General features: G+C 37.1%; 2 protein-coding genes across 2 annotated transcripts; both read left to right on the forward strand.

Moving 5' to 3' along the window:
* The first annotated feature begins 160 nt into the window (after nucleotides 1–160).
* Nucleotides 161–4,519, forward strand: LOC136253866 (extracellular serine proteinase-like). The gene is made up of 3 exons (XM_066046526.1): nucleotides 161–526; nucleotides 1,607–2,579; nucleotides 3,513–4,519. The coding sequence occupies exons 1-3, from the start codon at nucleotides 161–163 to the stop codon at nucleotides 4,352–4,354; spliced, it is 2,181 nt and encodes a 726-aa protein (XP_065902598.1). The 3' UTR covers nucleotides 4,355–4,519.
* A 7,534-nt stretch (nucleotides 4,520–12,053) lies between these two features.
* Nucleotides 12,054–14,800, forward strand: LOC136252164 (uncharacterized). The gene is made up of 3 exons (XM_066044550.1): nucleotides 12,054–12,492; nucleotides 12,648–13,614; nucleotides 13,803–14,800. The coding sequence occupies exons 1-3, from the start codon at nucleotides 12,091–12,093 to the stop codon at nucleotides 14,642–14,644; spliced, it is 2,211 nt and encodes a 736-aa protein (XP_065900622.1). The 5' UTR covers nucleotides 12,054–12,090; the 3' UTR covers nucleotides 14,645–14,800.
* The last annotated feature ends 389 nt before the right edge of the window (nucleotides 14,801–15,189 follow it).

Here is a 15,189-nt window from a genome sequence, read left to right on the forward strand (position 1 = left end):
TTGCAGGATGCGCGCTTATTAGAAAGCTGAACATGCATGCTAACGAATTTTCGAGATCGCGTGATCAAAACCAAAAAAGTGACGTCACGATGAAGTGCAGTTATAAAAGAACCTTTGTGATCCAAAAATTACAGAAACTGTGTTGAACGGGAGCAGCGAAATGAAGGTGGCTTCAGAGAATTGTGCGATTTTACTGCTTTCTGTGTGCTGTGCAGCGACGTTAGTCATAGCACAAAGGACACCACCTCCTTGTGTTGAAGAACCTCCCAAACTTGATCTGGTAGATAACTCACCAGGACTTGCTCCCTTGTTTCGGAGTTCAGATCCAAGTGTTAGAAGGAATGGTAGCTATATCATTAAACTGAAGAAGACCACTGAGTTTGATGATTTTGGTAGATTGTTGGGAAAGTTAAATGATCAAAACAAGAATGCTCCTTCAGGTTCTGTACCAGTACAAGGATTGAGCGGATACTCTACAGTAGGACTGGGAGTGATGGCTGAGTTAAACGATGATGCTCTTAAAGTGGTAAGTGAAGTATCAGTAGGAAAATAATACCTGTATAGCTTTATCTCTCATGGCCAGATGTGTCGTGTAGTTTTCTTTTGTGTGTGGGTGGAAAAAAAAGTAGCTTGGTACACTTAAGATAGTATTTCTGTGTAGCTTTCCACTTGCCCTATGATTGACGAAGTCGTTCTCTTCTTACACTTTCAGTGTAGTGTGACTGTTGTATTTTAAAGCATGTTGCTCAGTAATGAATGGCTTTTCAAATGGTGGCATATTGATTGACTGTTTGCCTGTGCATAGATATAGCTATAATCTTGTCCTATTATTACTGAGCTGCAATAGAAAGATAATCATACAGTACGGTACTGTATATTAGGGATCATGAAGAACTAGGTCAAAAATTTCTGTCTCAATTTCGCTTCACAGCTTGGCGGCATTGATGAGGCACAGCCAAGCCCAAAAATGTCCTCAGGAAATTCCCAACCCTTTCAAGAATCTTTAAAACATTTCTATTTATTTAACAGAATTTTATGCTGAGTGACTGATGCCTCCAGCCAAGCAAAACTCAACAATGGATAAGGCTACGGGCTTGATCTCTTCACTGTTCAATGTCACTTTATCCTGAGATGTGCCTTTTTGCCAGCTGCAGTACATACAATACACACATCATGGATATGCCTCAGTCAGTTAGTTTGCTGACAAATTAAAGCAAAAGTGTTCTTTATTTGTAACGCTGTATAACAAGCTGAACTTACCTGAAAGTGAAGTGCCATCAATGGCCACTTCACTTCTGAGTTAGTAATAGTTGGGGTGTGTGTTCAGGCAAAAAATTAAGTCTGCCTCCATCTTTTCTTTTGATACAGTTTGCATGGGTTCACCAGTCCTATCAGTGTTACGAAAAAAGTAAACAAACAAGTAAAAAATTAGGAATTTCAAGTTCGATAAGAGATCATTAATAAAACGTAGGGAAACAAGGGAGGTCACCTACACCTGCAGATATACTAGTGAACATTTAATCCCTGGAAACGGTTTGTTTACAATACTGTACCTAGAAAATGACTATGCTTTAGTGTTTTATCATTAATAAATGTATCTATGTAGGTACGTGAAGACCAGTCAGTAGACTTTGTGGAAGAAGATCAAATAGTCGGTGTTACTGCTGAATTCTGGCATCGTGATCGTGTTGATCAGAGAAGATTACCCTTCAACAATAAGTTATATTGTCCACCTAATGATGGAGAGAATGTTGACATATATATTTTGGACACTGGTATAAATTACTGCCACACAGATTTCTGCAAAAACAGAGCACGATATGCTGGCTATAGTCCCATTATAGCAGCCAGCAATTCAAGAGGAGCTGATTGTAATGGTCATGGTACTCATGCAGCAGCCCTAGCAGTTGGTGGTATCCATGGTATAGCAAGGAAGGCTAGAGTGTACTCTCTGCCAGTATTGACTTGTCTTGGTCGAGGATCCTTCACAAACATCATATTAGCTTTAAACCATGTAGTGATGAGAGCTAACTCAGAACCAGATAGGAGAGTAATAGTATCGATGAGTTTAATTGGTCCACCAAGTTTAGCCATTAATGATGCTGTTAAAATGGTCACTGAAGAAGGAATTGTTGTTATAACTGCTGCTGGTAACTTTCTTAAAGATGCTTGTCGATATACTCCATCCTCATCACCAGATGCTATTACAGTTGGAGGAACTGCTAGAAATGACCTCCTTTATTATTTGTCACCTTGTGCTGGCACAAACTGGGGACGTTGTGTTGATATATTTGCACCAGGACAAGATATCACTAGTGCTGACTTCAGAGGGTGTACAGCAGAGACAGAGTGTAAAGAAATGTGTGACAGAGAGAGTATGATGAGTGGGACATCAATAGCTACTCCCATAGTGGCAGGGGCTGCAGCACTTTTACTCAGTGCTAATATGTCACTGACTCCTGTAGGTGTTAAACGGATCTTGATTGATCAATCTACTAAAGATAAGATTGATATGAGGGACATAACACCATCATCAAGAAGAATTATTACACCTAATAAATTGGTATATGTTGGAACAAGTGAGTACTCAGTGATTTACTAGTGTCCATAAATTTTATGTGATGGCGTAATGAAGTGTAGCAGTATTAAAAGGTATAAGCATTGAAGTTAAGCCAAAAGTTAATGTCTAAATTTAAGCCAGAAACAATTTCTACTGATTGACTGGCCAACTAATTACGTAACTGACTGATGTCTAACCATGGTTTAACAATGGCTAAAGCTATGGGTTTATTTGTTTTCTCTCTTTTTTTTATACTGTTAGACATTGTTTCAGCTCAACTCGTGTACATCATGGACTTACTCCTTTATATCCCATTTCTTTTTTGGTTTCAGCTTGAAGGTTGAGTTACAGATAGTGCATCTATCATATACCTATCATGTAAAAATAAACGGAGTATCATCTGTAATTTTGTACCATGCCTCCAATAATTGAAGGAAAGCTAATCAATTCTAAACTAGTTTTGTGTGTTCTCCTTGTAATAAGCATAACTTAGTTAAAAACTTTATAATATGCCCACTATAGCAGTGTTATGGAAGTTCACTGACGTATCATCTAAGTTACAAGGGAAAGTGTGATTTAGTTCCATAATGTGCCAAAGCAGTAGTCATATTTTCATCAAAAAACGTATTTGCATTCCTACAATATTCTACAGATAAGGCTGAAACTTCATTGGTTTTCCCAATAGAAAACGAAATATATTTGAGAAAAACAAACTGGTTGGGTTTTCATGGGTGACATATAGCTAGCAAGAAAGTGTGGTGGGAGGAGGATTGGCAAAAGTAAACCATGCAATAGACTACTTCTTTTACAAGAAAAAAATTGTTAGTAATTGGCTATGACAGTTTGTTATCAATGAATTACATACGTAATTGCCATTTATCTTGTATGTACTGTACGTATATATTTTAATATGCCAGACCTAATATGCCATATGTATTGTTTACTGCTACAGAACGACGTTGTCCTCCTATGCCATGTCCACCATCACCACCTCCACTATGTGGCAGACCATGGGATCATCCTCCTACTGTGCTTCACCCAGCAGTTAGACAAAGTAGATTAACAAGAAATATCAGGAATCGGGCACGTAGTAATTTGGTACCTTCCTATATTTCACCTTACGTGAAAGGAGATGAGACACACTTCGCAATAATTTATAAACAAGTTGATAATGTCACAGATTATCAGGTCGTGTTTGATATTGATACAGCTACTGCAGAATCCACAGTGAAGAATATGGCTGCTAAAAAAAAATATGTTGTGTGTGCTACATCATACTATGTTGGTGACACTCTTTATCACATCATTGTGTTTAGTAAGATGAGGGGTGGTGCTGATGTGCAAGTATACTTTGAACAAAATGGTCGTAGGAATTCAAGAAGCAATTCATCTGCTTATTCTGATGGATTAAGTCTAGCCTACAGAACAATTACCATAGATGCTAAAGGTAGAAGACGTTTTACAACACTTTACAGAAGAAACAATGACATACAAACAGTGGAGTTTGATGATCTAGGTTTTAGAGGGTTACGAAGAATGATTAACCAGCAGAAAAAGAATGGTTTTCAGTTGGTGCATATTAGCTCATTTACAGTTAAGAGCAGAACTAGATATAGCGCAATATTTACAAATGAGAAGATTGGAGATTGTGAGTATGTCTTCTTTCACTCATACCAAGAAAAAGACATTGCAGATATTACTGAAAGTCATCAACAAGATGGATTCCGTATGACTGCTGTAGCCGTACACTCCCAATCATCAGTACCATTGTTCATGGCTGTTTTTAGAAAATAGTATTATTATATACATGTTTATCTATTGACAATTTTAACCTCTATATATATATATATATATATTTGCATTGTTATGTATATTTACATGATGTATCACTGTACTGTATGTTAATACCAAATACTTCCACTTTTGCATGCCCAAAGACTTTATGGTTCAGTTAGAGGCATGTAGTATTACATCTTGCAATTGCTGGGACATGCAGATATTCAAAATGGGATATGCATGTCATGAAAGATTTGTGATGTACAATTCCCCAACTCTTCTACACTACCTTTACTCTTACAACAACTCTAGTCAATAATTGTGTAACCGGATTTGCAAAATGGCACACAAAATTTGACCCTTTTTTTGAGTTTCATAACTTTATTATCACAAGTTCTAATTGCCTAAAATTTTCCACAAGTGCAGCATATCTGGCTGCATTTTGAAACTATGAGCATGTCAATATAAGGAGGCAACTGTTGCGTCATTTCATTTGCTGGCATGTAAAATGGAAAAGATACCTTTTTGCAAATCCAGTTACGTGTGCAAAATTGTTTTAAAATGTGATAAGATCTTACAATTGACAAAACTGGCACTCAGTTGTTTAGGATCAGGATGTTTTGCCAACAGTCTCCAAATAATTCGCTATAGTTGCAACTAAGCCACCTTTTCATTGCAACCATAGTATTAATATTGATCCATTTGAATGAACAGAAACTGTGTCAATAATTTCCATATGATTGCAATTTGATACCTTGGTGCAACATACAAAATTAATTTCAACACATTTTTCTCAAGACGCACCAGACTGTGTAGCAACAACAACTCATTTTTATGAGTACCAAGGTAAACACATTAATAGCTAGTGTTGTGATTAGCACAGCAATCTGTGGTGGTTTTTGCCTTTGTTCAGTCTCAGGATGATGAGCTTTATGATTGTTTATATGCAGCCTAGAACTATTTATAAGGTCATCAACACCTTATAGCTCAGGATGTTTACACCGATAGCTACAGTAAAATGTCCCTGATCAGGTCACCTTCCTAGCCATGGTAAAATTCTCCAAAGTGTCATTTGTGTACAAAGTTACTTAGCAGAATTTCAGTTGCCTTGAGATGGCATACCACATTATAAAAACAGTATAAATTATAAATATTGGTAAGCCATGAGTTGGTCTTGGTGGCTTTGTTAGTTTGATAGCTAACACACATAAAATACTTTTCTGGTGGTGGATAGCGTAATACAGGCTTACGTTCCTAGAAATATGACCTATACTGACCTAGATGAATATATACCACTTCCTGGATGTGCTGCATGGTCAACAAAGTTTCAGCATGTTCACCATTAAATTTTTCGCTTTGCCACTCTACTAAATATATGAGGATCAGGAAATTTTGGTCTAAATTAGGTCACAACTTTATTGTAACAAATAGTTTTCATGTTGACTTAATCTAATATCATGAAGCAAGTTCTGTCTTACAAAAAGCCGTACTGCATGCCATATAGCTACGTAAGTGCAAAAGAATTAGGTAAGCAAAGTTAATTCTTTGACTCCCATTCCTAAATCCACATCTGTAAGCAAAATCTGTTCACTTGATATATTATACACAAATAACCTTGCGTGGGAGGATCAAAGCAAAAATGGTTCTATAAAATCCATACAGAAGGTTCTATATTGGGCAATTATGGAACACTTCGATGATATAGCTAGCTATGTATACACAAATTCACTATAGCTAGTTAAAACAGCCTAGCAGTAATATATTAAAGTCAGCATTTTTATAATTATAAGTATGATTTTTTACAGAATATCACACCTTTCTGAAATTATTTCATTTATACTTTGCAGCCAATGTCTTTTGTAGAGTATGTCAAGTTTTACTGCAGTAATTGAGCTGATCACAGCCTGCGTGCCACGCATGGAGCCACATACCCTAAGCCAACATATGCAAACCAGGTGAACAGCATCAATTGTAATGGTCATAAAACTGTGGTTAAAACTGCAAGAATAATTTATACTGTCACTCTTGTATATTAAGCGTACACAAGCATAAGATTGGTTACTCTTATCATATTGACGTAACTAGTATTATACTCTTACAATGAATATTGAGGTGGCTATAACCTTGGCTTTTTCACCTTCAATAACATTTTTGCCTCTTCCAAGAATTTTACCTCATTATCTTTGTTGTATGTCTTGGCCGGGCAGGGTTCCATGATGCTTCTCCCTGTAAGCATGCAGAAGGTGATTCAAAGTGTATACAGTAAACATAGCCCTGTCACAATTTTTGTTTTCGTTTTCTTCACACTGTAATGTTTTCTGTAGTATACTGAGAAGAAGGTACGTATTTGCTAATTTTATTTTACTATAGTATGTTCACGTTGAGCTGAATCCTGAAAAACAGCTAAAAATTAAAAGTGGATTTTTTCTCAACAGAGTTAACATTTCAGCCAACCAGATGATTATTGGTAACAGCAAAAGTGTCAACAACAGACACATACGGTTTGGCTCTATTACAGGTTCGGGAAAGGGCTGTAATGGACACTGTATTTATATGGATTCCCATAGGAAATGTGTTGCAAAAATTATGATTGGCTGTAAATATTATGTCAAACATTTGAAGAACAAGATTTTGAAATACTTTTAGCAGGTCAAGCAGTACTACAAATGCACCAAATTTCAAGATCGTGTGTAATTGCATCCATGAGTTATTAAATGTTTTTGAGGATTCAGCTCAATGTGAACATACTATAGCTATAGGACAGCTCCTATGTAGTGTACTGGGTTTCAAGCCACAACCACTAGTAAAGTGGCTGGTGCCTAAACTACACCACTTGGACATCTTTCCATGATACAAATGCCATCCCAAACCAACTAAAACAATACTGATGTAAAGCTAAAGAATAATTCCTGATCAAATGGTTGATGTTTTTCTCTTTTAGCTATCAACTTTAAACAGGCTGTAGGACCAGGTGTCCTAAAGACCTTCAGCACTTGTGCTGTAAAGCCCTAATAAATAAACTAATATTCATTAATTTTGGTTCCACATGGGGTACTTTGAGATAATAAGTTACTCTCTAGAGTTCCTATGGATACTAATACATGAAATTGACAAGGAAAAAACATCCTGACACCTGGTAGACTCCTGTAAGCGTCCAAACGTTAATCGGATGGCTGCAGGTTCGAGGCAACCCAGGTCCAGTCATGATTTTTGTTTCTCCTCTCTCCACCTTTTCCGGCAAACACACTTTCTGTAACAACTTTAAACAGGCTGTAAGACCAGGTGTCCTTCAGACCTTCAGCACTTGTGCTGTAAAGCCTTAATAAATAAAACCCTAAAACTGTGGTGGATGCTAATCTCTTTTATAAAATTACTGTATAAAAAGTTGTTGGTTATTAAAGAAGCCCTAGAGCATCATTTTCATGCATACAAAGCAACCTTCTATCTGTTTATTTGAAGTATGGTCCAGAAAGTTAGACAACCTGAACAGACAGGATTCATCGAACAGAGGTTATTTAATATGTACTGTCACACATGCTTGCAAGAGAAACCTCTTTTTCTTGCAAGATTCTTGTTCTTGCAAACAATACAAGAGTTCTTGTAAGATTCTTGCATGGAAAATCTTTCTTGTAAGTGATTTCTCCCTTATAGTTCTATGACTGATACCCGAGTCTCATTGTTAGAAGCTCATGATAGTAAACCAAATATACTTTCATGGTTCATATCTTTTTCTAGTTCATTTGTAAGGTAATATAGAGTTGAGCATGCATGCTTTCCATCTGTCAGCTGAAACTGAATCAAAGTTTATCCATGGCCTCATTGATGAATGTCTATAAAGATCAAGACTTAGATGAATCACTCAACCCACACAAATAGACCAGTGTTTCCGGCTCTGATAATATGACTTGTACGAACGCATAAAACCTAGTTGCTATATACAGAGTGTGTGTTGCTTGTGTGTTGACACCAGGGTATAACATGCAGGTCCACATAATCCCATTTACATAATTTGTATTGTTAATGTAGGATTTACAGTTAGTTTTGTAGTTTACAGTGGTGTTTGAGTATGAACAGACGAGCTCTCTGATGAGGTTGCAAGACAAGAGTGATGGGTCATTTGCATTTCTAATTAACTCTGTATACTCCACATAAAGTGGGATGCACGCTATAAGGCAGTTATAGTTCCAAAACTGACACACAATTGAATGTCCCTGTAAGTCAGGTCTTGTGGTCTGACACTTCTCTGCAACAACTTGTTATACCTCTTTTAATTTAGTACAGTATATGGTCACATCATTATAACACTAAAATAGGTAGATGATCTAAATGGCTGTATACAAGTACTTGATGGAGTCATAATTGGCTGCTATTACATAACTCCAGACTACAAAACTGCTTTCCATCTTCTTCATCTAATATTTGATCACACGATATAAAATTAAGATTTTCTTTTGGTGTGATTTTGTTAAGTGAGCCATATGTTGGAAGTGTTTTTTACCTTCCTGAATAGATGCCTGTTTGCTGGTTCTCTCTGCTACAAGTGAACGTTGCTGTTCTGTTTCTTAAAGTTTATTGTGACAGTGGACTTAATTTTTCTTATTTGTTTCTTCTGTTCCTTTCTTCCAGGCTTTACTTTTCAGAGCACTGCATGTGACACAACTGAGTCTGTTGGACTTAATTGTTTTGGTGCATTGACTATAATACAAAGTCAATAGCCTCCTTGTGTTAGCTTGACTGCAATAGAGTAATAAATTGTGAATACAAAGATGTATGTTTTTTTTTAATTTTTAAAATTTAAAAAAAAAAAATTTAATCGGCATGACAGCATTCAGGTCACACAAGACATGTCACTTAGCTAGTATATCCCTGTATGGTCTTTGAAGCACCTGTGTGGTTTATTTACTGCTGCAGTAATCAATCACATGCCTACATCCTCTTTATATTTTTGTATTATCTCTGCCTGTTAGCACTCCTTGTTTGGTCAGCTTTTTGTTATATAAAATCTGCACATGCACAGACTGATACAAAGCCATAGAAACAGTTTAAACTTTGAAGCACTACTTTAACAACTGGCTGGTACTACTGCAGCTACTATTACCTTGTATGGACATTTTTGCAATTTTGAAGCCTTTGAAGAATAATATTTCCCGACCTTGATTATGATTTCTAGTGTAAACATTGAAGCTTGAGTATCATGTGTTATTTTCACATGTCCTAAACATGTTTGTGGAGTCTTAAAATACAAGTCAATTTCTGTGTAAAACCATCAAGACAGAATGGCCGATTGGTCTAAGGTGCTGGTTTTAGGCACCAGTCACTTTGGTGGCGTAGGTTTGAATCCCTCCTGTCATTTTATTTTGTTTCTCTTACAGGGAATCAAATGTACACTTTTGCTAGATAAGGCAACAGTTAACTATTTTCCACTTAGTAAAATCACTAGTGTGTTTGGTTTATGGATGTAGAGTATTAAAAAGTTGAACACTCATTTGTCTTTTTGTTTTTTATGTTAATCATTAGTCTGAAATAATTGTTTTTTGCCTTGCATGGTATGTGTGTGTGTGTGTGTGTGTGTGTGTGTGTGTGTGTGTGTGTGTGTGTGTGTGTGTGTGTGTGTGTATTGTGTGCATGAGTGCATTTACATAATAATTATTATACTATGCATGCATTATTATAGTTGTGTATAATAATTACCATATGTTTTGTGTAATGTGCTTGTGCAATTATGTGCTATGTTTGTCACATGGGTGAGTGACTTTTAATGCAACCCACAGTGCTGCATGTGGATCACTCAATAACAGTAGTTTCTATGCTTGCATTAAGTACATCCCATATGCTGCAGTGAAGTCATGTTAGTTTACCTTTTCATGGTGACACCATGTCGGTGTAAGTTGAGGTAATAATATAGTAGCTGGATGCTATGGTGATGTGTGACATGAATGGTTATATGGTCTTGGTTAATTACTGATGTCATCCCTTTGAACTAGTAGGAGGTTAATTCCTCTTTCTGAATGTGATTCTGTGGATTAACCCATGCCACTGAGGTGTAAGGAAAAATTAGGAATTTTACAAGCTAGTAGTGACCATTACAGTATCAAGTGCTTAAACAAGGAAGATCATCACCAAAATACAAATTTGTGACCGGATCTGTGGAAAGGGGTCTTATAGCCTTTCCAATTGTATGTACTTGGCAATCCATAACTTGAGTCGTACCAGCCTGAAATTTGGTCACCTTACACTCCTAACATAGCACTATTCCTGGATGTAATTATAATGGATTTAAAACATAGGATGAGTTATGACTCGTCAAACTTGGAAATTTGGAAAGGCTATAAGACCCCTTTTCACAGATCCGTTCACATTTAATTCTAATCTTACTTAGCCCATATAATTAACAACAAACCAGAGTAGGGATTATACTATGTATTTCAAGTGATGATTTCCTTTGTTAGGACTTTCTATTGTGGCAAAAAAAGTTTGGGACAGAAACGAGGACAAAGTACGTGAGTCCATAATGTGTACACTGTATGTACTGAATGGTGCCCATGGGACATCTAACATGGAAAATGAAAAAAAAATCAAGCCCATAGCCTTAATGTTTTCACTAAGTTTATACTTGTTTGGGATCTGCAGTGTGTCTGTGTCTCTGTGTGTGTACATAATATTATGTACGTACACACGTACTTCAACCAAGGGCACTCAAAAGTGCTTCATCTAAAATCAAAATATATTCTGCTTTTGCTTGTTTGACTTTTATTTGTGGAACAGAGTATGTGACTGAATTTTGGAAAATCACTCATATGGGTGCATTTGGCACGCAAAATATTTAATCATAAATTAATAAGCTTCTTGGTAAATCCACTTGTAATAATGATTTCAATCAATTTTCAATTCCTCGAATTGCAAGAAAGTTTTTGAAACTGGACCCTGCACTAAACAGCAATCATCCTAAACATTGAAATTCATGCGTGATAATATGGGTGATTTCCAAAATTCAGTCGCATATATGTAACATGTGCCACAAAGGTTTGCATGAAATTAATATGCCCAACTTTGGCTTTAAGTAAGCTCGTCTTTGGTTCAACAGGAAAATAATCCACAGCCTGACATCTACAGGTGATAGCATTGAATCAAGACTTAACCTAACTGATCAAGTGAGCAACACATGTAGCTACGTACATGCCACTACCCTGCAACATCCTCCTCTGTCAAGAACAAGGTCAAGAACTGCAAATGCAAAGACCACATGGTGCAACCAGTACATACACACCATGACCCTGGCCCATACACAGTAAAATCTCACTTTACTGAACACCAACCTTACAGCAGTCCACATGCAGTGAGCAGCAGGGAATTTTCAGTGAAAAGTATATAATATGTTTAACAAGTTCATGTTTTTCTGAGCTGTTGAGGTTCCCACCACTGAACTCAGAACTCAGAACCAGCCTTTAGCATTTTCACTATAGCTAAATCACTAGAATGCAGCTGATAGCTAAATATGTTCTGCAGGATACGCACCCTTATATGAAAATTACATCACATTCAGTTCAAAGTCTGCTGTCCTCGTCCCCAGTCGCCCACGCACTCGATCCAACGCGTGGGTGGCTCGTCAAGATTCGAGGCGGAAGACTCGACTAAAACATGCCAACGTGATGAGCCAAATTGGTGACGTCATGTATTGCTGATATCACTCGCTAGCCGTACTGTATATAAATGTACCTTTGTACGGCGAGAGTGTTAATTATAGTAGCAGTAAAATGAACATGGTACGAGTGAAAAATTGGGCGACTTTGCTACTTTCTATGTGCTGTGTAGCAACATTTGTTGTAGGAAGGACAGCGCCACCTCGGACATCGCCCACTAGGACACCACCTCCTCGTGAAGAACCTCCAACACTTGATCTGGTAGATAGCAGACCAGGATTCAGCCCTTTATATCAGGGCAAGAATGAGACCTTGAGACTAAAGGGGAGATATATCATCAAGTTGAAAGAGACCACAGAGATTGATCCACATGATGACCTGGGCAGGCTGCTTGGAAAGTTGAACGATCAAAATATTGGCGTGTCTTCTGATGCTGTACCAGTGCAAGGGTTGAGTAGCTATTCTACAGTAGGATTGGGAGTGATGGCTGACCTGAGTGATGATGCTCTTGATGTGGTAAGACCCTTTGTAGCTTTAGTAGTGTTTAGCTAGCTCGGACTAGCTAGCTATTGATGTAGAAATCAATTTAAAATCACATTTCATTGCATACACTACTGTGTCAAATAGCTACAGTTTACTGCATGGCACCAAAATCTTGTTTGTGTATATAGGTACGACAAGACAAGTCGGTAGACTTTGTCGAGGAGGATCAAGTAGTTAGCATCACTGCTGAACCCTGGCATCGTGATCGTGTGGACCAGAGGACATTACCTTTCAACAATAAATATTGTCCACCTAATGATGGAGAAAATGTCGACATATATATTTTGGACACTGGTATAAATTACTGCCACAAAGATTTCTGTAACAACAGAGCACGATATGCTGGCTATAGTCCCATTATAGCAGCCAGCAATTCAAGAGGAGCTGATTGTAATGGTCATGGTACTCATGCAGCAGCCCTAGCAGTTGGTGGTATCCATGGTATAGCAAGGAAGGCTAGAGTGTACTCTCTGCCAGTATTGACCTGTCAAGGTCGAGGATCCTTCACAAACATCATATTGGCTTTAAACCATGTAGTGATGAGAGCTAACTCAGAACCAGATAGGAGAGTAATAGTATCGATGAGTTTAATTGGTCCACCAAGTTTATCTGTTAATGATGCTATTAAAACAGTTACACAAGAAGGAATTGTTGTTATAACTGCTGCTGGTAACTTTCTTAAAGATGCTTGTCGATACACTCCATCATCCTCAACGGATGCCATCACAGTTGGAGGAACTGCTAGAAATGACCTCCTTTATTATTCATCACCTACTGTTGGCACTAACTGGGGACGTTGTGTTGACATATTTGCACCAGGACAAGATATCACTAGTGCTGACTTCAGAGGGTGTACAGCAGAGACAGAGTGTAAAGAAATGTGTGACAGAGAGAGTATGATGAGTGGGACATCAATGGCTACTCCCATAGTGGCAGGGGCTGCAGCAATATTGCTAAGTGCTGACATGTCATTGACTCCTGTAGAAGTCAAACAGAAGTTGATTGATCAATCAACTAAAGATACAATTAATATGAGGGACATAACACCATCATCAAGGAGCATTACACCTAACAAATTGGTGTACGTTGGAAAAGGTAAGTACTTAGCATTTCATAGTATGCCGATGGTGAAATAAGTTGTTTTCTCATTGATAAACATAGTGATATCAGTTCATAACATCCTGATACCATGAAATATCACCGCATTAGTGATTTCAAAGCTGTGATTATAACCAGCATTAATTTTGATTGTCTTATAAAATGCTTATCTTTTTCTTTTATAGTACGCTGCCGTGGTTTTGAGACATGTTCACCACCAGAACCTGAGCAGTGTGGCAGACCATGGGAATGTCCTCCAACTGAGCTCTATCCATCAGTTAGACATAACAGACTATCAAGAAATATGTTACGGAGAAGTAAAACCAATTTGGTACCTTCCTTTATTTCACCTTATGTGAAAGGAAATGAGACACACTTTGCAATAATATACAAAAGAGTTGATAATGTCAATGATTATCAGGTCGTGTTTGACATTGATACAGCTACAGCAGAATCCACAGTGAAGGATATGGCTGCTAACAATTATCAAGTTGTGTGTGCTACATCATACTATGTCGGTGACACTCTTTATCACATCATTGTGTTTAGTAAGATGAGGGGTAGTGCTGATGTGCAGGTGTTCTTTGATGAAACTGGTAGTAGGAATTCAAGAAACAATGAATCTGCTATTGCTAATGGATTAAGTCTAGCTTATAGGACAATTACCATAAATTCTAGAGGTAGAAGGCGTTACACAACACTTTACAGAAGAAATAATGACATTCATACAGTGGAGTTTGACAATCTAGGCTTTAGAGGATTGCGAAGAATGGTTAACCAGCAGAAAAAGAATGGTTTTCAGTTGGTGCATGTTAGCTCAGTTACGGTGAGGAGCAGAACTAGATACAGTGCAATCTTTACAAATGAGAAGATCGGAGATTGTGAGTATGTCTTCTACCACTCACTCAATGAGAAAGACATTGCAGGTATTGCTGAAAGTCAAAAGCAAGATGGATTCCATATGACTGCTGTAGCCGTACACTCCCCATCATCATTCCCATTATTCATGGCTGTTTTTAGAAAATAAATCTATAGACTGTTTACGATAAAAGCTCTATTGACAATTTTAACCTATTTATATTACCAAGCCAACGCTATATGCATATAATGCATATGTAACATGTACATAAAAAGATTAGATTTTGTGTGTATAATTATTATGAATGACTGCATTAATCATAGATTAACGCTAACTTGTTTATGGCTTTAGTAAATCTGCACTCACTCATGAAGTGTTACAGACACATAATAATATAAATATTGCATGCGTAATTGTCATACTTAATACTTTTTTTTGTGTCTTCAAACATTAACTATACAAGATGTTAATAAAGTGCAACTATATATCCATTAGATCTATGATGGTACCTGCTCACATGACTGTTCTACTGACTACATTTAGCTATTTTGTAGTAAAATAATTTTCGTATGCAAAAATTAAATAAAATATTTTATATTATAGATACTAGACAAAATTTTTGAAGATTAGCTGTGTGGCTTGCTGCCTTATTTTGTTATGCATCAAAGAATATGGCTAAATCTATAAATATATACCAGTGCTGTAAAAACTAT

The sequence above is a fragment of the Dysidea avara genome, chromosome 4 (genome assembly GCF_963678975.1).
Source record: "Dysidea avara chromosome 4, odDysAvar1.4, whole genome shotgun sequence".
NCBI classification, from domain to species: Eukaryota; Metazoa; Porifera; class Demospongiae; order Dictyoceratida; family Dysideidae; genus Dysidea; species Dysidea avara.